The sequence below is a fragment of the Chiloscyllium plagiosum genome, chromosome 27 (assembly GCF_004010195.1).
Source record: "Chiloscyllium plagiosum isolate BGI_BamShark_2017 chromosome 27, ASM401019v2, whole genome shotgun sequence".
Lineage (NCBI taxonomy): Eukaryota > Metazoa > Chordata > Chondrichthyes > Orectolobiformes > Hemiscylliidae > Chiloscyllium > Chiloscyllium plagiosum.
The window spans coordinates 18,004,535-18,028,498 of record NC_057736.1 but is presented as its reverse complement, the minus strand read 5'-3'; the positions used below and the strand labels follow the sequence as shown (position 1 = coordinate 18,028,498).

The 23,964-nt window shown below is 40.2% G+C and overlaps 2 protein-coding genes across 5 annotated transcripts in view; one reads left to right on the top strand and one right to left on the bottom strand.

The window, feature by feature from the left end:
- Positions 1–4,782, bottom strand: part of LOC122563611 — a 37,750-nt gene extending 32,968 nt beyond the window's left edge. The window contains exons 1-2 of one of the 2 annotated variants that reach the window (XM_043717564.1): positions 4,690–4,782; positions 4,300–4,407 (exon numbers count right to left, since the gene is read on the bottom strand). The gene's annotated coding sequence lies outside the window, so the exon portion shown is untranslated. The remainder of the gene's footprint in view (positions 1–4,299; positions 4,408–4,689) is intronic. The other variant, XM_043717565.1, reaches the window with a different exon arrangement.
- LOC122563612 overlaps positions 1–15,280 on the top strand; it is an 18,937-nt gene extending 3,657 nt beyond the window's left edge. Inside the window, exons 2-6 of one of the 3 annotated variants that reach the window (XM_043717567.1) lie at positions 9,526–9,855; positions 11,409–11,525; positions 11,636–11,679; positions 14,595–14,794; positions 14,888–15,280. In XM_043717567.1, coding sequence (XP_043573502.1) covers positions 9,526–9,855; positions 11,409–11,525; positions 11,636–11,679; positions 14,595–14,794; position 14,888 — 692 coding nt within the window. In that variant the 3' untranslated portion in view covers positions 14,889–15,280. The remainder of the gene's footprint in view (positions 1–9,525; positions 9,856–11,408; positions 11,526–11,635; positions 11,680–14,594; positions 14,795–14,887) is intronic. The other 2 variants (XM_043717568.1, XM_043717570.1) reach the window with 2 other exon arrangements.
- Positions 15,281–23,964: the final 8,684 nt, after the last annotated feature.

Sequence of the window (23,964 nt, the reverse complement as noted above, 5' to 3'; positions counted from 1 at the left end):
ATTGAGGGTTTGGTTAAGAAAAAGAAGGAAGCATATGTCAGGTATAGACAGCAGAGATTGAGTGAATCCCTAGAATAGTAGAAAGGCAGTAGGAGTACACTTAAGAGGGAAACCAGGAGGGCAAAAAGGGGACGTGAGATAGCTTTGGCAAACAGGATTAAGGAGAATCCTATGTGTGGGACTGCAGGAGATAGGGGAAATAATAAACAAGTATTTTGCATCAGCAATAGCGATATCTTGAAAAGTGTCCATTTTACATTGAAGAAGATGCTGGATGTCTTAAAAATGCATAAAGGTGGATAAATTCCTAAGACCAAATCAGCTGTGCTCTATAAATTTGTGGGAAGCTGGGGAAGTGATTCCTGAGCCCATTGCTGAGATTTTTTGTATCATCCATAGTGCCAGAAGACTGGAGGTTGGCTAACATGATGCTACTATTTAAGAAAGGTGGTCAGGAAAAGCCAGGAAACTATAGAGCAATGAGCCTGATGTCGATGGTGGAGGGAATCCTGAGGGACAGGATTTACATGTATTTGGAAAGGTGAGGATTGATTAGGGATAGTCAGCATGGCTTTATATATGGGAAATTGTACCTGACTAACTTGACTTAGTTTTTTGAATAAGTGACCAGGAGAATTGATGAAGGCAGAGTGGTGGATGTAATCTATATGGATTTCAGTAAGGTGTTCAATAAGGTTCCACATGGTAGATTGGTTAACAAGGTTAGATCATATGGAATACAGTGAGACCTAGCCATTTGGATACAAAATTAGCTAGAAAGTAGGAGACAGAGGGTGGTGGTGGAGCGATGCTTTTCGGTCTGTAGGCCTGTGACCAGTGTTGTGCTGGTCCACTGCGTTTTTCATTTATATAAATGCTATTCATGTGAATATAGGAGGTATGGTTAGTAAATTTGCAGATGGCACCAAAATTGGTGGTGTAGTGGACAGTGACGAAGGTTACCTCAGAGTACGAGATCTTGATCAGATGGGCTAATGGGCCGAGGAATGGCAGATGAAAATTTGTCTCATTAAATGTGAGGTGCTATATTTTGGTAGGGCAAATCAAGGGAGAACTTATAGAGCTAATAGTAAGGTAATGGGAAGTGTTGCTGAACAAAGGGACTTTGGAGTGCAGGCTCATAGTTCCTTGACAGTGGAATCACAGGTAAACAGGGTAGAAGAGAAGGTGGTTGGTATTCTTGCTTTTATTGGTCAGTACATAGAGCAGTGGTGGGGAACCTTTTCATGTTGGAAGGCCGCATTATGTTAGTTGTAATCTAATAAGACTGCATCCAAGAAACTTCAATTATATATTCTTCAAAATTCACATTATTTTGTACAAATCTAACTACTATGTATTAACTAACTAAAGAAAATGAAAAAAATGTTAATTCTAACGTTAACTAACCTTTTAATGATGTTGTTGTGGCTGCTTTTTGTGGAAAGCATTTAAATATTTGGCTGCAGCGTGGAGGTCTGCAGTTTTAGCTGATCCTCTAGATGGGTATCTGTCATTTGTGACCTTAAGGGCGTCTTGATTTTGGTTAAGTAGGAGAATTTAGATTTGCAGCAACAAGTGGTTGAAAAGCAAGAAAGCATTTTTCGTGCATGTTTCCGAAGGCATGGGTATTCTATTGCATTTTTCCATATTTCAATCAGATCTTTCTTAGTGTCAAATAAAGACTTAAAAATGTCATCTTTTGAGAGCTCAATCAATTCCATCTGTAGTTCTTTCTGAGCCTTGGAGACATCAACTAGGTGAGGCTGAAATGCTAATTTGAGTGTGATGTCATGATTCTCAAAGTCAGAGAACCTTTCATTGTATTCTCCAATTAATAAGTCTATAACAGCTGCATATTCTTCAAATGATTCGCAAGAATCCTCCTGTTCATCAATGACCTTTGCTAACTGGGGAAAATGTTCATCTGAAATTTCCTTTTGAAGAAAAAGAGTTTTGAAAAAAGATAGCCTTTTTCGAAACGCTTGGATTTTTTGCCACATATCGTATATAGACCTAGTTTTATATTCAAGTCATTTTGCTTTGACATGATATCACGCAGAAATACAACGGTAGTGGCGCCAGTCAGGCGGGGAAGGTAACGCCATTCTAGAGTCACATTATAACTAAATCATGAGCATAGCAGGTGTCGAAATAGCCCTTATGATTTACCAATTTTTTAATTGTGGCGGTCAGTCTGTGAGGATTATTTTGTTGAATTTTCTTTTACTCTGGTATTTTAAATACATTTATTTTAAGAGTAAAATAAAAATAATAAAGGATGAAAAAACATATTAATAAAAAATAAAAGATTAGTTCTGCAAAATTTGGATTAATTCAAAAGGCCACACACAATGGCCGAAAAGGCCGCAGGTTCCCCACCCCTGGCATAGAGTACCGGAGTTGTTGCAGCTGTATAAGACATTGGTTAGAGCACTTTTGGAGCACTGCTTTCAATTCTCGTCTCATTCCTTTAGGAAAGATTATGTTGTTAAACTTGAAAGGGATCAGAAAAGATTGATAAGGATGTTGAAATGGTTGGAGAGTTTGAGCTATAGGGAATGGCCAAATAGGCCGGGGCTATTTTCTGTGGAGTGTAGGAGGCTAAGGGGTGACCTCATAAAGGTTTATAAAATCACGAGTTGCATGGATAGGGTGAATAGTCAAGGCCTATTCCCCCAGAGTAGAGGAGTCCAAAACTCGAGGGCATAGGTTTAAGGTGAGAGAGGAAAGATTTAAAGGGACCTATGGGACAACATCTTCACTCAGAGGTATGGAATGAGCTGCCAGAGGAAGTGGTGGAGGCTGGTACAATTACAACATTTGTAAGTCAGAAGTCACATGACAATGGGTTATAGTCCAACAGGTTTATTTGAAATCACAGGCTTTTGGAGTGCTGCTCCTTCGTCGAGTGAAGGTAACTACACCTGACAAAGGAGCAGCGCTCAAAAAGCTTGCGATTTCAAATAAACCTGTTGGACTACAACCTGGTGTTGTGTAACTTCTGACCTTGTCCACCCCAGACCAACACCAGCACCTCTACATCATAACATTTAAAAGGCATCTGGATGGGTATATGAATAGGAAGGGTTTACAGGGAAATGTGCCAAGAGGTGGCAAATAGGACTAGATTAATTTAGGATATCTGGACTGCTGTACATCTCTATGACTCAATATATGGTCCCTTTGGTATGAGGAGCCGTTAGTAAAGCAGGATGTTTATCACTGTAGCAACATTGAAGTAGAGGCATTCTCTATACATTTTATCTGTTTACACATATATATGTAACTCAAGATGTGTGAGGAGGTCATGGAACCACAGTGAGACCAGTCTGCACATGGTAATCTGATTATGAACTATTTGTTAACTTTGCAAACTATTTTTATTCTAAAAATGCACAAATATTCTTTCCCATCGAAACAAATTATTATATTCTCTGCTAAGTTCATTGACATCTATGAAGAAAAAAAGTGAAGATGGTATTTCAAGTAATTATGTTATTCACCTTGAAGATTTTTGAATAAGACTTTTGGGATGAAGCTATATATTTGGTTTTATGTCCTTTGCTGCTGGCACTTAGGGATATTAGCGATTTTGCAGATTGCAAAGTTAACAAATGGTTCATAGTCGCATTACTGTGTGCGGATTGGACTCACTGTTGCTTCATCATCCTTTCACACATCTTGAGCCACATACATATGGGTGTACAGATAAAATAGTGCATCTTTTTCAATGTGGAGGCAGAGATAAACATCCTGCTTTACTGCCAATTAAAATTCTTTTTGCTGAATATTTTCAAGGGACAGGAAAAAAAATTAAACTCAAAGTGAATTATATATCGGAATAAATGTAAATTAACTCTTTGTTCCTACAATACTGAGTCTTAAATGGTAGCCTTGAAAAAGATTGATAAACTGGAATAGTAGGGTATAAGGGCGAGGCACATACCAAAGCATACGTTAACAGTAGAAATGTTGCTGGATACACAACAATTTGGGTGACTGCACCTCATGACAGATAACTTGACATGCCACTAATCGCTGTAATTTTCATATTAATCCTGTTTTAATTTGGATTCCAGGAAACTGCAGCATCAATAAGCTTCTGACATTTTGCATGCTAAATCTTTAACATGTTTAACTCCACCAGCAGGTTTGCAACTATGTAAATAACCAGACCCATAATCAACTGTAAGATGGAGGTCAACTCATTGTAGGAGGATAAACTCTGAAAGTATATTCAGAAATGTTGGTTTACTGGAATTAGAACTGGAGAAAGCACAATATGTTTTTGCAAACCACATCATTATGAAGCAGCTGGCTAGTCTCAGATCTCTGGACTCTCCTGCCTTTGTTCGTCTTCTGAGTTATTTGCCTCTTCAGTTATACTTCAACTGAGTTGATAGTCTATCGAAAATGAATGTATGGAAAATCATAAGCTACATTCGTAGAAGTGAAATTTTTACTCAACCATGTTTTCAAATCTCTAAGCCATTATAAACAGTTTACAGCCAATTCTTTACTTTTGAAGTACAATCAATGTTGAAATATCAACAAATGGTACACAGCAAGATTCCACAATCATTGAATTTAATGAGTAACCAGTAGGTTAATTAAAATCATTGCCTTCTGACTATTTCACAATTCCCTTCTTTAGCCAATACCTCCATCTCTCAACCAATCCCTTACCTAACATCTTCCATTTTCATTGTTGAGAGTGTGTTGCTGGAAAAGCACAGCAAGTCAGGCAGCTTCCAAGGAGCAGGAAAATCAACGCTTCGGGCAAAAGTCCTTCATCAGGAATGTGGCTGGGAGCCTTGGGGGTGGAGAGATAAATGGGAGGGAGGTGGGGCTGGGGAGAAGGTAGCTGAGAGTGCAATAGGCAGAGGAGGGTGGGGGTAAAGGTGAGGTAGGAGAGGAGAGTGGAGTGGATAGGCGGGAAGGGAGATTGGCAGGTCGGACAGATCATGAGGGCGGTGCTGAGCTGGAAGGTTGGAACTGGGGCAAGGTGGGGGGAGGGGAAATGAAGAAACTGGTGAAGTCCACATTGATGCCCTGGGGTTGAAGTATTCCCAGGCGGAAGATGAGGCATTCTTCCTCCAGGCGTTGGGTGATGAGGGAATGGCGATGGAGGAGGGCCAGGACCTGTATGTCCTCGACAGAGTGGTAGGGGGAGTTGAAATGTTCGGCCACGGGGCGGTGGGGTTGATTGGTGCAAGTGTCCCGAGATGTTCTCCAAAGCGCTCTGCAAGAAGGCGTCCAGTCTCCCCAATGTCGAGGAGACCGCATCGGGAGCGACAGGTACAATAAATGACGTGTGGAAGTGCAGGTGAAACTTTGATGGATGTGGAAGCTCCTTTGGGGCCTTGGAAGGAGGTGAGGGAGGAGGTGTGGTGCAGGTTTTGCAATTCCTGCGGTGGCAGGGGAAGGTGCCAGAAGGGGATGTGGCTTCTTAGGGGGTGTGGACCAGTTTCTTCATTTCCCATCCCCCCACCTTATCCCAGTTCCACCCTTCCAGCTCAGCATGTCCTCATGACCTGTCCCACCTTTCAATCTTCCTTCCCACCTATCCGCTCCACCCTCCTCTCTGACCTATCACCTTCATCACTACCTTCATCCACCTATTGCACTCTCATCTACGTTCTCCCCAGCCCCACCCCTCTCCCATTTACCTCTCCACCCTCGAGGCTTCCTGCCTCATTCCTGATGAAGGGCCTTTGCCCGAAATTTGATTTTGCTGCTCCTCAGATGCTACCTGTCCTGCTGTGCTTTTCCAGCAACACACTCTCAAATCTGATCTCCAGCATCTGCAGACCTCCCATCCTCCATCTTCATCTCTGCTCCACTACTCCAGTGACGGGACTCCGAGCCACCATCCTCCATAAACTTGAACTCATCCAAAACTCTGCAGTTAACTCCAACCAAATCTTGCTCACCCCCCAGCGCTGCACTTACTGAGCTACATGGGCTCTGGAACTAGGCATCACTTAGTTTTAAGCATTCTCACACTTGTTTGCAAATTTCTGCATGGCCTGTCTCCTACCTGGACTCTGTAACTTCATCTTTCTTGACAACCCTTACAGATCTCAGTGGTCCTATAACTCTGGCTCTTGTGCAATGATGATTTTTGGAACATATTGGCAATCATCAATAGCAACCATGCCCTTGTCCGCTGGGCCCTAAGCTCTGAAATGCCATCTTTAAACATCTCCATTTCTCTTTACTCCTTTAAAATGCTCCATAAAGCCTACTCCCTGACCAAGCATGTTTGGCCATCTCGAACATGTTTTTCCATTTATTCATTCACGTAATGTGGGGATTACTGTCTAACCCAATATTTATTTCACGTTATTATTGTCTTTGAGAAGGTTATGGTGAATCACCTTTTGAAGCATTGCAGTCTAAGTGGTATTGGTTAATTTGTAGGATTTCAGCTGATTTTAATACTTATCAAGTGAAATCCTAGGGTGAAACCTGGCTTTTCTTAAGCTATCAGTTACTGAATACACTCACAAGAGGCTGCCAGTGTACTTTTAAGACAAAAGATAAAACACTTAACACACAAGAAAAGTGCAAACTAAGGATAGCTGGTCGTGTCGTTTCGTGGCTAGTTGATGTTCATGTATGCGGACCGTTAGCTGTCTTCCTGTTTGTCCTATATAGTGTTTTGTGCAGTCCTTGCATGGTATTTTGTACACTACATTAGTTTTGCTCATGTTGGGTATCGGGTCCTTCGTTCTGGTGAGTTGTTGTCTGAGCGTGGCTGTTGGTTTGTGTGCCGTTGAAAGAAAAAACACACCGGATCATCAACGCCACGCTCACAGGAATCCGATTCACGAGAGAAGAAGAAAAGGATCACCAACTCCCATTCCTGGACGTGATGGTACAGAGAACACCAGACGGAGAATTCACTACAAGAGGACACAGGAAAGCCACACACACAGACCAAGTCCGAAACTATGAAAGTAACCACCCCAACACACACAAACGAAGTTGCATCAGGACACTATTCAAAAGGGCCACAACACACTGCAGTACACCAGGACTGCAAAAAGAAGAAGAGGAACACCTATACAAGGTATTCGCCAAAAACGGATACCCGCGCAACTTCATCAGCAGAGGTATAAGAGAAAGACCACGGAACGAGGACATACCATAACCAAAAGGACTAGCAACACTACCATACATCAGGAGCATCTAGGAACTGATTTCCAGACTACTGCGACCGCTAGGACTCATAACGGCACACAAACCAACAGCCACGCTCAGACAACAACTCACCAGAACGAAGGACCCGATACCCAACATGAGCAAGACGAATGTAGTGTACAAAATACCATGCAAGGACTGCACTAAACACTATATAGGACAAACAGGAAGACAGCTAACAATCCGCATACATGAACATCAACTAGCCACGAAACGACACAACCAGCTATCCTTAGTAGCCACACACGCAGACAACAAGCAACATGAATTCGAACACCGGAGAAAACATCAAAGAAGCGCTTCGCAGGAGGCTCCCAAGCTCTGATGATGTCGCCTAGCCAGGGGATGAAATGTTTGCAACAAAAACTTCCAGCTCGGTGAACAGAACCACAACAACGAGCACCCGAACTACAAATCTTCGCACAAACTTTGTGTTTCACTGGACAAAGTAAAAGGTTACAGATGTCAAGAAGCTCACACTATTGCAACCATTTCCTGTCAGCTAATTTCTATTCATTTTTTAGATGCCCTATTTCCTTCATCTAGTGTCTCCCTGAGACACCTAAAACAAACTGCAAATAATCTCACTATGAATTTCCCTAAATTCAGCATACCATTTCTGGTATGTGCATACTTTCTGCTTTGTTCTATTTCTCTGCATCAATGGACTTGGTCACTAATGAGCAGTATAATATTTTTATAATTGTTAAGCAGCTAACTCTCCACCCTCCAACTCTTCAAATCAAGTTTATAAAAAAAAGTAAATGAAACAAACTTCCAGACTTCTCAACACCAAAATCCCAACTCACAAAAAAATCTCTAAAAATCAACAACCATGTTTTCACCTTCTTAACACAAATGGTGCAAAATTATAATTCAAACTTGAAGTTATAAATTTTTCTTAACAATATTCACAGTGCTGTTAGGAAGGGAGTTCCAGGCCTTGAACACAGTGACAGTGAAGGAGCCGCAATATAGTTCCAAGTCAGGACCATGCATAGCTTGAAGGCAAAACTCCTCTTGTGGATTGGCACCGAATGATGTTTGAGAATACTCCTGTGAAGCAGTTCAGGATGTTTTATGACATAAAAGATACTATACAAAAGCATGTCGCTAATGTGACGTGGAGTGAAGAAGATATTTCAGACATGGCACTCGAACATCTGTGCTCATCCTTAAATAGTTCCATGGGGTCTTTTATAAAAAACCTCATGACTAATGATGGTACTTCCAGCCACACTCCATTATCACAGCATTGCAATGGAATAATAATTTCATTGCAATGAAATTTAAGTCAATGTCTGACAGAGACAGCCATGTGATCAATGGAACTCTAAATGCCATGGCTTATCTCATGGAAATTCAGAAACTGAATTGGTGCTGGACAGCATAAACATGAATCCAAACCAAGCAAATGGTATAAGTAAGTGAAATTCAGAATAGTGGGTTACAGATCATTTGGATGGGTATATGAATAGGAAGGGTTTGGAGGGATATGGGCCAGGTGCTGGCAGGTGAGACTAGATTGGGTTGGGATATCTGGTCGGCATGGACGGGTTGGACCGAAGGGTCTGTTTCCATGCTGTGCATCTCTATGACTCTATGACTCTAATTGGTCAGAATGAAGGACTTACATTTCTAAAGCCAGGATGAAGCAAGGAGTTTTTTTCTCGTGAAAGGAGTACTTTTGAAATGTTGTCACAATCTTAATTTGCAAGTCCAATAAGCAGCAACAGGATAATGGCAAGGTGTTGTCTTTGTATTGAATATTGGCCAAGATACCAGGCAGCACACATCTGCTGTTCTTTGAATGGCATGAAGAATTTTTTTTGCCTGCACCAGTGGAAGCAGACAGGCCTCTTTTAAATGTTTCCTCCAAAGACTGCATCTCCAACAATGCAGCAATTCCTGAGTCCAGAACTACAGTTCAACTGTAACTGAGAGATCAGAGTGCTATCCACTGAGATAAGACGAGAAAAATTGCTGAAACTGTAATGATTCTGGAACCTTTTGTTGATTTATGAGAATAATTGATTTAAATGCAAACAGGAAAATATTCAGTCGCTCTTTGGAAATTTTCATTCTTACTCAAGAGCACTGCATGAAAACATGACCGGGAGCCAACATTCCTTGATATCACCAACTCCCTCTGGAAGAATCAATATCAGAAACTCTCAAGTTCAAATCCAAAGGTACATTTAAAGAGTAGGTATTGTTTCTGGAGGGCTGTTGTATAGTATTAAAAAATACATAGAATGTAATGAGAGGGCAGTGTAGAAATGGTACATAGATTGACCTACAGCTTCTCTATTTCAGGAAATGGAAATTGTGCCTGTCCAGTGAGAGTAATCTATCCCCGATCTACGTTGCACCTCACCGTGGGAGATAGTCTAACACTAAATTGTACAGTTAAATTCTGTACTGGTGAAGAACAAAAGCCTGTAGTAAACTGGTGCATAATTGAGGCACACCATTGTCACCCGGTGTCTACAAATGGGCTTAGTTTCAACCATGACCAGCAAGGAAACTTACTTGTCAGTTACAAGATCGCCGCCCTCAACTACAGCGACAGTGGCACATTCCGATGTGAAGCTTCTCAAGGAAATGTGATGGCAAGGGGTCATTCCATTGTTGTAAATGTGACTGGTAATTATTTGAATGTACCTCATTATTAAACCCCAAGAACACACAATGTAGTCTTTCTCTTCCTTTTCTTGATTGAAAAGAATGCAAAGAGTAGGATTGTCCTACCCTGGGTTCAGCATTGAGCATAGGTTCCTCAGGATACCCTGAATGCACATTGATTTAAAGAGTGAATAGGCTGAGTGTATGATACTTGAGGACCACTGAGGTGCAGATAATGTTTTACACTAACACAGGAGAATCTTGTGGTGCAGTGGTAGTATCTGTACCTCTAAAGCAGGAGATCTGGATTCAAGTGCCCATCCAACTCCACAGGTGTGTCATATATCTTTGAACAGATTAGTTAGTAAATATCTGTTCAACACTAATGTAACATGTGAATCAGATATAACTCCTATTACCTTATTCATTGCAACTAAATTATCATTGTTTTCTACTTTAACGTAAGGGCACTCCAAGAAGTTATGCTTTCAACGTTTTCACTTAATAATTGTTGACATGAGAAGTTTGTTTCTCTCCCTTCCAAACTTACTTTTTCCATCCAATCTCAGATTTTCTAATAACTCTTTTTCATTCACCTTGCTTTCTGGCAACAGCTTCAATGGAGATATTTGTTTTTCCTCCTCCTCACAAGCCTATATAATCTGTTTATTGATATATTAATTTTATTCCAATTTGTTTTCCTTCAGGTTTTAATGTCAAAGTTTCTCCATTTTCTCCTGCAATATATTTTCTTTATTTTCCTTTCTTAACAGCTTGAACATTTTACACTCTGTATTCAACCTGGTTTCATGAATGCTGTGCATGCCTGATAGGACATCCTAGATACAGGAAAACCAGATGTCAAGGGTGCAGAGAAGCCTCATCTAGGATCAAGTCTGGGAGTGTTTTATGTACAAATCAGAAGTTTTTTACATGCCTAGTTCCAATAGTTGTTCCCAGCTCATTGAAATTATCTGATTTGCCTCTGTAGGACTCGAAAGGAACTTGAACAGAATCAAATTAGGGTCCAAGTTCCCATTGATGCATTAAATGGGAAACAGTTCCAAAGTGGGCTTAAGCGCATCAAAGGGAAAGAATACAAGGAACTTTACTCTCTCCACATAGCTGGAGGGCCCTTGTGGTGCAGTGGTGATATCCCTACTCCTGGGCCAGGATGCCGAGATTCAAGACCCATCCGCTCCAGCAGTATGTAATTGTGCCTCTGAACAGGTCTATTAGAAAATATTTATAATTATCCTGATTTGACATGGCAGTGTTTAATGTTGACACTAGGTGCCTGAAATGGAGACGGTCACATTCACAGGCATCATTACCTTTTGTGTTGATGAGATCAAAGGGGCTGTTTGGCTAGCAAAAATTATAACAAAAAACTTTTATGTCCCATATCATTGAGTCTATATGAGAGAGACACACAGAGAACATCAAATCAAAAACAATGTCTACAGAGTAGAAATTGGTAACAGAACATTGGGTGAGAAAAATTGCTTGTATGGGTATATTATACATTGTTCATGTCCTATACGGATTGTTCATGCACAGTGTGTGTTTTTCAGAAGCTTCTGATGCTCCCTTAATACCAGTTGAACACACTGAAACCACAAATAAATGGTACTTTTTGAGCATTCTGCCTCTGTCGGTGGTGATAGTCTGTATCATGCTATACTGTCGAGGTAAGCACCCGCACAGCAGAAGAGGACACTCATTTATCAACATTACTATAAATACATAGCTGATTTGTTGCCATGTGCATTGATACTATTTGTTGATTTGCTTTTTAAAGAAAAACGGAAGTTGGCGCTGAGAAGACAAAGAGCCCAAGTAAAGGTAACTGTGGTGACATGTGAGGCATCATTCGAGAGAAAAATGTACAAATGTATGAAATTGCAGGGTGACGATGGGAGGGATGGAAGGGTTGGTGGCAAACACCACTTGAACCTGTTTCAATAAGATCATGAGTGATCTACCTTCTTGCTTTATTCATTGATTCTTATTGTGCCAAACAATCTGTAATGATTGTAATGATGAAAACTCAATGACTGAGCATTCACGGCTCTATGGTGAAAGGACTCCAAAGATTCACAACCCTCCAGCCTTTAACTCTCCAGGTATCTTCATTCAATGTATAAATTCAACACCCCATCCCACTGTCAGAAAAGCTACCCAATTAGATTTTAGCATCTAACTCAGTCCACAGTATCTTGACTTGAAGTATAAACTTCTTGCACCTTACCATTGGATTCCAGACTGTTACTCAATCCAGATAGACCATTATTTTGATTTCTAAACAATGCAAGACCCTTAATTAGATTCCTGCCTGTAAATTTCTACCATGGTTCTGTTATTGCATATACACACCACTAGAGCTCCCAGATTAGATGCCTCCTGATGTTCACCACTGAGGCTTCCTTGTATTTATAATTCAGATTATTTAATATAATGTAAATACTCCATTGCATATTACAAAAATGGTAGTTATTTACAGTGAACAAATAAAATAGAATCTGGAGTTCCCTTGAAAAGTACGTAATTAGATGCAAATGGCTTTGGGGTGTTTGAGTGGTGAAAGGTGCTATTGAAATGTAGTTCTTCCTTTCAGTGAGCAATAAAACTTCAGGGATATGCCCTTTTTGGGTAACTGCTGGGAATATAATTTCAACCAGGTTAATTACATATGTTTTAGTCTTAGATTATAAATTATTATTGCTTTTTGAAGTGATTTTTCTGTTCAAATGAGTTTAAAGCTGAGCAATCTCTCTGTGACTGAATTTTTATCATAAGAATTAACTTGCGTTTATGTAATTCCTCTGTCATCCTGAGTCAACACAAAACACTTTACAGTAATGATATACTTCTGAAGTGTATTCACTGTTCTAATGTAGGAAACATGGCAAACAATTTGTGCACAGCAATGTCTCACAACAGCAAAAATAAAATGGAAATAGCAATAAACATGCATACAAATTAGGAGCAGGAGTAAGCCTTTCCCCATTCTGCCATTTATTAAGATCATGGCTAATTGATTGTGACCCCAACTCTACTCCTGTGAAGAGTCATGTAGACTCGAAACATGAGCTTGTTCTCTCTCTGTGGATGCTGTGGATGCTGTCTGACCCACTGTGATCTCCAGCATTTGTTGTTTTCAGTACAGATTCCAGCATCTGCGGTAATTTGTTTCTATCTTCCTGTCTATGTATTAAACACTTGACTCTCTTGTTAATCAAGCTATCTAAGTCAGCCTTAAAACTTTTCAATGAATCTGCCTTCCTGTTCTCTCGAGAAGAGAATTCCAAAGGTTAAACCTCTGAAAGAAAAGAAAATCTCTTCAAATCCATTTTAAACGAGAGACTCGTTTATTTTGAAATTGTTTTGCCTGAGTGCTTGTCTCTCCCATAAGTGAAAACATACTCTTAGCATCTAATATTTCTAGTGGGAAAAGGTAGGTGATGGACATCTCAGATATAAACTCTTTATTGCAACAGCCGCAGATGTTCAGACTAGGTTTCCATTCACCTCCATTGCAATAGCAGAAGGTTAGAGTCAGGTAAATTAGAGTCAAATTTGTGTTTATTGTTCTGGCCAGCTTGAACTGAAAGCCCCATAAAAGAAAGAACTTATGCTTATTATAGGGTCTTTCATGATTTCAGAACATCGTAAGGTGGTTTACAGATAGTAAAGTGTTTTTGAAGTCTCGGCACTGTTGTCATGCGTGAATTACAGTAACTGAAACAAAAGCAGAAGTTGCTGGAGAAACTTAGCAGATCTGTGGGAATAAAACAGAGTTAGTATTTTGAGTCCAGTGACTCTTCATCAGAACTGACAATAGCCAGGACAAAGTGGTATTTATACTGAATCTGAAGTGGAGACGGATGGGAGATAATAAAAGGTAAGAGTGAGAAAGGGGTTAGCTGTGCTGAATGCAACTCATATAATGTGATAATAGGCTGAGGAGCATGTACGAATGGGTGACTGTACTAGAAGCAGCCCCTGTCATAATAAGAGTGAGTGTGGGGTGGGTAAAAAACATGGAAGGCGTAATCAGTCTCTACAGTTGTGAAACTCAATGCTGGATCCGAGAGGCTGCAGGATTCCCAATGGGAAAATGAGCTTCGAGCTTGGTGAAGGGGTTGCCCGGACTGCATTTTGTCTCCCCAATGTAGAGGAGACGGCATTGTGAATAGCAAATTCAGGAGTCTAGATTGAGTGAAGAACAGGTGAATCACCGCTTCACTTGGAAAGTATGTTTGGGGCCTTGGATAGTGAGGAGGGTGGAGGTAAATGGGCAATTATTATACCTTCTGCAATTGCAAGGGAAGGTGCTGTGGGTGAATGAGGCGATGTTGGGAATGGAGGAGGAGTGGACTAGAGTGTCCTGGAGGGAATGGTCTCTGCAGAAAGTTGACAAGGAATGGAAGGGGAAGATGTGTTTGGTTGTGACATCCTGTTGAAAGTGATAGAAATGGTGGTTTACAATTCTATATTCTACTATTTACAGCAGCTAATTGACACACAGCAAGCTCGTACAAACAGCAATTTTATAGTGAAGAAATCATTTAGTGAAAGTGATTGAAAGATAAATGTTTATTATCAAGTATTAGTAAGAATTTGATCATTAGAGAGAGGTTGATTCACTGTTGAGGCATTTTATAGAAAACCATCAAGCCCTAGTGGTATATCCATCCACTGAGTAATGTATTTGTGTATATTTATCCAATAATATTTTTATGTTTGATCCTTTCCAGAGTGTTACCCTGGCTTCCTCGTCACCCAACATCACAGCAGTTACCCCTCAGCTTACTTCTTCGACTGGCACAACTGAGCGACACGTAGTGGAGGCATATGTAAATATGAAACACATGGAGCCCTTTTATATAAATGAGACATTTTCCATAAATGTACAGTCTGAAGAATGTATCTATGAAAATGATCCTCCTAACCAATAGTGAGTCTTGGTTATATGACTATTGATGAGCTTGTCAAGAATTTCTTTTTCCATTCAATGCTTTCACAATTGCCTTATTTTCTTTTGATCCAGAGGCATGAAGACTTCAAGTTTCACTTCAGAGAGTTGAACAAGTAGTCAAGGTTTGCAAACCCAGCACAGTATTGGGAGAGTGCTACACATCTGGAGGCACCAACCTTTGGAAATGACATTGAATCAAGATCTTATCTGCCCTTTCTGTTGGCCACAAAGCAGCCAGTGGCATTATTTTGGAAAGCAAGGAAAAGCTTGTTGCATAAACATTTGGCACCTTATCGCCCCTCACAGTCACTGGGTCAAACTTCTGGAAGTACCCCCTAAGGGCATTGTAGGTCTTGCTTCAGCATATGGACTGCAGCAGCAGCTCACCACCATCCTCTCAAAGGCAGCCAGTGGGGGGAATTAAATGCTGGCCAGCCTGATAGGCTCATATCCCATGGGTAAATTTAAAAAACAACTCAGCTGCCATTGAGGTTCCAGTTAATATGATGGATTATAGCTTGGAACTTTTGAGACCATTTTAGAATGAACATTTATCAAATTTGGGTAGTGACAGTAATGTGGATTTGAATCTGTGTTAAGTCCTGTTCCTTTAAGACCACCTTCAAAAATTCCAAGAGTGGCATTAACTTGTGCAACCTGTACCCACTCCCCCCACCCCACCCTATCCCACTGTGTGTGACACGACACCAGAAGGCGGGACCAGTGCTTGGAACATGAAAGTGAGTTACTCCCCCCTTTAAAGTTTTCACATGACCGTGAGTCCAAATTTATTTGAAAAGGTAGTGTTGGGGAACTTTGGGCTGTTACATTGCCATTAGCCCATTAGCTAACAGATATATTGTGTGGTTCCACTAATTCCAGCAAATGTGCAAGGGATTTGTCAGATTGACTATTGATGGGCAAGAAACAACAACATAAGCAGTAAATCTTTGGAACATTTTGCAGAACTGAAGGAGGCCATTCTGTCTATTGTGTTTGGAAGAGCTACCCAATTAGTCTCCAACCAGCTCTTAAATCCCTATATTCCTGCAATGTTCCCCTTTTCAAGTATTTATCTAATTTCGCTTTTCAAATTTGCTATTGAGTCTGCTATTGCACTCCACTCATCTCCCAGCACTCAACTGTAGTCCCTGGTTTCAATCTGGTAAACATCTCTGCATAGTCCCTAAAGCTTTGCCATCCATCCTGAAGCGCAATGCTCTGAGATAAGCACAATACAATTTATTTTATCTATTTCAATTTATTTTCTTCCACATCTTCTGCTGAACGTGCAGATGTAAATTGCCCATCTTCCTATGGAGAAAACACCAAGCATCATTAATGGCAGAGTGTTACCTCTGTTATGCAAATAGTTATGTACCTGAGATTTGACCCTAAACTTATTGCGCTAGCTTCTACCCAACCAGGCATTCAGCGACATAGTGACCTGGTCAATTGAATCCCATAATTTCATTCCTGGATTTAAGGTTTATATAGGAAACATCTAAAAGTACCTCCACATGACCAAAGTTAATTGTACAATTTAATAGGCTTAATATATGATAAAAATTATAGTAATTGATGTTGCCAGTTGCTTCCTGCTTGTTTTCTGTTCATTATTTTTACAGTTTATTAGTAAAATGATTTAAGCAACTTCTAATTGTGATTGAGTCAGCTGATAGACTCATCAGATTTTTGAACTAGATTAAGATTCCAAACCACTATTCTGTCAGCCTGTATGCATTTAAGAACTGAAGTAGTCAATGCTTTGTTTCATGTGTGTTCAATTAAGCTACTCTGATAACTGTCTCCTGTGGGCCCTCTTGTGGTACTGCAGTAGTGTTCCTATTCCTAGACTGGGAGTCTTGTTTTCAATTCCCATTGGCTCCAGAGGTGTGTCATAACATCTCGGAACTGGTTGATTAGAAAAATAGGTTAGATTTTTTAACAAAATGATCCTTGTATACTGCTTGATTGCCCAAGCTTGTGGTTGGAGATGGTGCTTTAAGTACCAACACCTGGGAATATTCCAGAAATGATCTGGGCTCTGAGCTGGAAATAAGCCTATGTACAAATCCTATATGTAATGAGATGCTTTAAAGTATTATAAATAAAGATTTAAATAAGCATCATCTCTGCATTCTTCTGATTACTCAATCATAAGATACAATGTAACCTTGTGAATACATAACAGGAACCTTTTAAAAGCAGCTGTTCAAAAGTAATTGTAAATTTATTGATTACTTGTCCCTCTTTTGCACAGCCAGCTGTTAGCCTCAATATTAAACCTTGATAAAGAAGGAAAGCTGGGGAGGGGAATCTCTGCTTCATCTGTAATGTGTGTGCAGACACCTTCTGCAGTCTGCGGTGGCCAGCTAATGTCAAGGACTGTGTCTGCATGTGTACCAGGACTATTTTGGCAATATTAGTAATCACTCCAATTTTAAAATAGAAATCCCATGTACTAACAATGGGATCTGGTTTATTTACTACAACCAGCTTAACTCTCACAAAAGTCATTCATTTGAATGAAAAATCAAAGCCCTGGTTGTAATTCAGGAGTTCTGCCACTCATAGTAGAAGGAAGAGCTTGCATTTAGTTATCACTGTTTATTACTTCAGGACATCCGAAAGCACTATACAGCTAATTTGATGCTTTTGAAGTTCAGTCATTGTGAAAGGTATAGCAACCAATTTTAGCACAGCAATTACCACAGACAGCAATGTGACAATGAATGGATAATTTGGTTAATGGTTAAAAATTGGCCAGGACATCATGAGGAATTCTCCTGCTTTCTGTAAGATTGCACCATAAGACTTTTTAGCTCCAGTCAGGGCCTCAGTTTAACACTTCAATTAAAAGACAGCACCTCCAACCCTCCAACAGAGTAGCACTCCTTAGCCCTGCACAGCTTGCCTGGAGTTTATGATGACTTCTCTGGAATAGGTGGAATAGGGCTTGAGCCCACAATCTGTCTAGTTCAAAGCCAGGAATCCTGCCCACTGAGCCTCCATTGGTGTCAGGTCCAAGTATCTGCCTTTAGAGTTGGAATAAGCTGTCCAAGGGAATGAATCTAATAACCAAAATAAAGGTGCAAGGTGGAACATTTCATCCAAATTTTGACTGATTTGTTTGACTAATGGGTCCCACCTGTGCTTGTTGCCAGGAAACCATTTCACTTCAGGCAGAATAAATGCAAAGGAGTCATGGGCCTGCATGGTGAAAAAAAACAGTGCTGTTCTGAGTTGAATTTGTCCAAACCATAGCTGTCTGTTTCTGCTGAAATATTAAAGGAAAGTTTTGTGGATATAGGCAGATATTTTAACGAAGTAATATGTCCCCTTTATTCTGTCCTTAACTTCAGAATGTAATGGCTCGGGTTGAATGGGCGTTTCACAGAAATGGAAGAACAGCAGTAGGCCATTCAGCCCATTATGCTTGTGCATGACTGATCACCTACCTCAGTGTCTGCTTCAGCAATGATACCACTGAGTGATCACTGATGCTCAGTATCAGGATCAAGCTTCATGCATGAAGATTGGCTGAATATCCGAAAGTCTCCATATCTGTGGAAACGTACTTCAGTAAGAACGAGGACTACAAAACAAAACATAATGGATTTACGGATAAGGGAATGGATAAATTTTGAAAGGAGCATATTTAATTTTAAGGAGTCAATTAAAGGAGGAGTGATAGATAAATGGCAGAATGATTTGATGGGGGAATTCTAGAGCTTTGGGTTGCAGGCAACGAAAAGGAAATTGAAATGTGACTCATACCTGCCCACTTTATGTCACTCTATGCAGGTATTTAATATCTGTCACTAATGTAATGCTGATAGTGAGAGGTAATTGCTCCCTGAGGTAAACTACAACTGAACGACAGGCATTCCACCCTCCTGACCACAACTGCCTTCCTTTACACGGGGTTCCATATGACTATAAGGCACCAGAGCAGGAGTAGACCACTCAGGTCATTGATTACACTCTGCCTATCAATGAGATCACGGCTGATCCTTCACTTTCCTGCCTCTTACCCATAACTTTTAATTTCCTTACTTATTTAAAATCTCTCTCAGCCTTGAATATACCTAATGACCCAACCTCAACAAGCCTCTGTGATAAAGAATTCCATAGATTCACTATCTTCTGAGTGAAGAAATTCCTCCTCACCTATGTCTTAACTGTGTGACTTATTCTGAGGTTAGAACTGTCTGGTTCCAGACTCTTTTCCTTAGTTATCCTGTCAAGTCCTCTCAGAATCTTGTGTATTTTAATAAGGTTACCTCTTGTTCTTGGATGTGTCAATGAGTACAAGCTTCCATGAGTACAGTACCTTCTCAACCACTCCTCATAATACACAGCCTCCGTACCTGATATCACCTGGTGAACCTTCTTTAGATTGCCTCTGACAGCTGTATATCTTTCCTGAGATGAAGGGCCCAGAACCTGGATGTTAGCTTTTTGTGATTCCAAGATGAAGACTCCCAAAGCCCTCTGTTTTGTATCGTTCTGTCATTTTTTTCCATTTAAATAATATTTAACTCCTGCTAAAATGCATGATCTCACTTTTCCCTGCATTATATTCCAATTGCCAAGCTTTTGCCCATTCCTGTAACTTGCACCTCTCTGCAGACTTGCCTTCCTACCTATTTTTGAGTGATCCGCAAGTTTGATTATAATACATTCACCTTTTTTGAGTTATTAATCTACATATTAAGTAATTGTGTCCCCAGCACTGATACCTGTGATACACCACTAGTTACAGTTTGCCACCCTGAAAATCCTTATCCTAAGTGTCTGTCTTCTATGAGTTTATCAATCCTCTATCTAGGTTAATATACTATCTCCAGCACCATGAGCTCTTATATAATAGCCTAACGTGTGGTACCTTATCAAAAATCTTCTAAAAATCTAAATATGTTATCTATCCTGCTTGTTACTTCATCAAAGAGTTCTAATAACTTTGTTCAGCATGATGTCCCCTTCGTGAAACCATGATGACTCTGCTTGATCATATGATGTATTTCTAAATGCTCTGTTCTTTCATCCTTTATAATAGACTCCAATATTTTCCAATAACAAACATTAAACTAACTGGCCTATATTTACCGATATTTTGTCTCCTTCCCTTTTTACATGAAGATGTTACACTGGCGGTTTTCCAATCCTTGAGACTTTTCCAGAACCTAAGAATCCCTGGAAGATTATTGCCACGACATCCATTATTTCTGTGTCTACTTCTTCAATATCTTAGGATGTACCCCAGAAGGTCCAGGGAACTTAACAGTCTTTAGTCCCATTTTTTCCTGAACATTTAATCCCCAGTGACTGTTATTATCTTGATCTCCTTTCTTCCTTTTGTAATTTTTGGGATGTTACTTGTGTTTTCTAATATGAAACTTGATGCAAAGTATTCATTTCCTGCCATTTCCCAATTCTCTGTCATTATTTCCCCAGCCTCACTCTCTAAAAGGACTTTACTCACTTTGGCTTCTCTCTTTCTTGTCATATATTTATGGAAGTTCGTGCTGCCTGTGTGGATATTACTTAAAAATTTACCATCAAAGTTTATTTTCTCCCTTTTTATTATTTTTCAGGTCATCTTTTGGTGCTTTTAAAATCTTTCTCAGTCCTTTGACTCACCCCTAATATTTGCCACATTGTAGGATTCTTTTTTTCTTGCAATCTGATGCTATCCTATCTTCCCTCATTAACCATTCTTGATTAATCCCCATTTGAGAATCATTCTTCCCCACTGGAATATATCTTTGCTGTGAGTGATTAACTATTTTCTTAAACATCTCCATTGTTCTTCTTTGCTACTAAACTCCTTCTCCAGTTCAGCCAACTCTGCCCTCATTCCTGTCATTAGTTTCACTTAAGCTTAGCACACTGTTTCTGACCCAAGCTCCTCTGAGTGCTAAATTTGACCTTGTTATATTGTTACGGGAGATCTTTTACTCTGGCATCATTAGTTAAACCTGCCTTATTTTACATCACCAGATCCACAATAACCCAATCCCTGGTTTTATCCACAACGTATTGTTCTAGGAAACTGTCCCAAATACAATCTATGAATTCTTTCTCATGTCTTTCTCATGGCTTCCTCTGCCAATCGACATGAAGTTTATAGTCAGCCATGATTAGTGTGCAGCCTATGTTACTTGTCTTCATTATCTCCTGATTTGCTCTCTGTCTCACAATATAGCTACTGTTAGGGGCATGGAGCCTACTCCTACCAGTGTCTTCTTTCCCTTTTCAGTTCTTACCTCCACCCAAATTCATTCAGCTTCTTCTGATTCAAGGTTATTTCTTGCTGTCTAACTTAGTCCATCCCACACGAATAATGCCAAACTTCCTGGAATCTGTCTTCCTCACGGGAATATATCTTTGCCATGAGTCATTACCTATTTTTTTTTAAAAATCTACATTTCCTTTCTGTCTGTCCTTTTGGAAAGTCATATATCCCTGAATATTTAGTTCCAGCTTTGGTCTCTTTGGAAAAGGAAATGGTTAACCAGCCAAACAGAAGAGTAAGCTGATATGCAGCTTTGTATAGGTAAACACAAGTCAGGTGAGCAGTGTTATACAAACTCATAAACCATCCAACTATCCTATTCCCACTTCTGTATATTTATGCTGTAAATTTGCATTTCCAAATTTGTACAGGAATCTATTGTCAAAGTTTGCATTAAATCTTGCACAAATTATTTACTGTTTTGTTTCAATATTGGCAGTAAGAATCCGGGATTAATTTTCCCAGATCCAAGAGCTATGTGGACAGTGATGATTCAGTTGGGAAAATTGAATTCTTGTCACAGAGAAAAGGAAGTCTGATTTTCCAACCAAGATTTTAACAGCAGGTTGAGAATTTTACCATCAAATGGCAGGATGTTTATCTGCACACATTTACATCCCATTAACACCTAATTTCACCTCATTTGAATGCAATTTCCTATTTTTCCACATGGCAGAGAGAAATCAGACAGTGACAATTCCAGCATGCAAGCCAGAATAGGTGACTAAGGGATTACCCCAGCTGAGCTGGGCAGCTCTAGCCCACCCCCTGCTCCTCCAGACCTCCATCTTGGCCAGCTGTCCCTAACATCCCAGAGTACTCTCCATGGGCAGTGACTACCTGCACCCCCTGTCCAAAGATTAGCATCAGGCATACACCAGCCTTGTCACATCATCGTGGTACATTGGAGCTAACTTGCAATACAATTCACTATTTAAATACTGCACTTTGGAACACATTGACACTTTACATCACATTCTGCCAGGTCACTTTGCTCACAGAGACGGGTATCCAGCTACAGTAATACATATACATACTGCATATCAGCCTGTTAGCTCACTTCCTTATTGCTCATTCACTTTGCACCTACTTGGATGCTCACTGCATCTCTGCCTCACTTTGGGTTTTTGCACATTACCAAGCCATTCAGAGCCTACAGGCTCATTATCCTTTTCTCTTGCCTTGCCTCTTAGTGCAGACACAAAGCCAGGCAGCTTTTGTGTTTGTCGACTGTGATCAGTCCAGGGGGAGGACATGCTGTTTTATGTTACATCAATGCTATATCATTGCCAGCAGCATTGAATGTGTTTCAACCAAATGGCCATGGCTCAAAGACTAAGGAGAATAAATCTCCATCAAGTCAAAAGGTATGGGTGTCAGTCAGGGAGCACAGGCACGGTAGATCAATCCGATATCAGACCAGGGGCATGGACATGGTCAGTTGGGCTGTAGAAGTGGTCAGTGAGAGACATTCCCTATTATTATAGTTCCGGGAATGAGTGGAGGACAGTTCTGCAGGTCCAGTGCAACCAAGCATGAGATTACGGTAAATCAGAAGGGAACAGCACAAGGTCAGTCAGAGGTCTGAGCACTCAGTAGTTGGGGCTGTGCTTCCAAGTTGGTTGTGGGGAATGTGGACCATACTCAATCCTGAAACATGACAATGTTATGCTGCCCTGCATGTTTAGGAAAGAATAACATTCCTGTAGACCGGATTCTAACTGTGTGCACTGCAAAGGACAGGTAGTCGGTGTAGCTTTGATTCTTATGGCTGCAGTAACAATGTCAGTCAATCAGGTAGGTAATCTGGAAAGTAACAATACATTCATGAAGGAGTGCTTCTATTGCAACAGAGTGTCGCCCATGACACTAATGTTCCCTCAGAAACTTATCTTTCTCTACATGCTATGTGACGGACTATTTCTCGATGGCAGCAATTGACCTGCTGCATTTTATTAATTAATCTTTAAACACGGAGCCAATAGCAAAAGTCTTGGCAATGGTGAGAACATCCTCAACCTAATCAATGATAGGATGGGATGGTGCAACTGTAACGACATTGACAGTGTAAAATTGTGAGGTAACTCATTGCGCTTAGGGAAAGAAACCCGCAAAAAGGTCCCTGAAATTGAGACTTAGTTGACTTTTGGTAAAATTCAGCCTTTGGTGTGTGTACCATGATCCAAATTAATATAGAATTTGTATTTTTAATACACGCAACTTGTTAAATAATTGTTCAGCCAAATGTTTCAAGAGTACATATTTCGTATCAACATAATCAAATTTGATTTGCCTTTGCAAATTTATATTGGAGGATATAAAATTAAACTTGGGATTGACAATGTTTAAGACATAAAGGAAAGTTATTTAACTGTTAACCAATAACTTATCGAGGAGTGAGAAATATAAGTCAGCTTTTATTCAAGTTTATTTATCTCAATGGCTGTTGTGCTACAGAGCAGAAATACAGCATTGAAGAGGCTTCAACGGGTGACCACAATGATTCCCAAGGACACAATATTGCATGCATTCACCTTTCACAAAAATGCACAGTAACCCTGAGATAGACTGATTACATTTCCCCTTATTCTTTCTCCACCTATTGAATTACTAATCCCTATTCTAGGGTTATCCCAGCATTCTGTTGATATTACTCTCTGCTATTTCATCCTGGTACCCTCACCTCTACCGAGCTTAAATCTTCTCCAATACCAATGTAATGAACCACCATTCCCCTGGATAGGAGCAGCTATGACAATGCTTAAAAAGCTTGCTCAGTGTCCATCTTTATCACTAACAGTGGGTGGCTGCAGTATGTACAATCTACTGGTAGTTCTTCTATAACGCA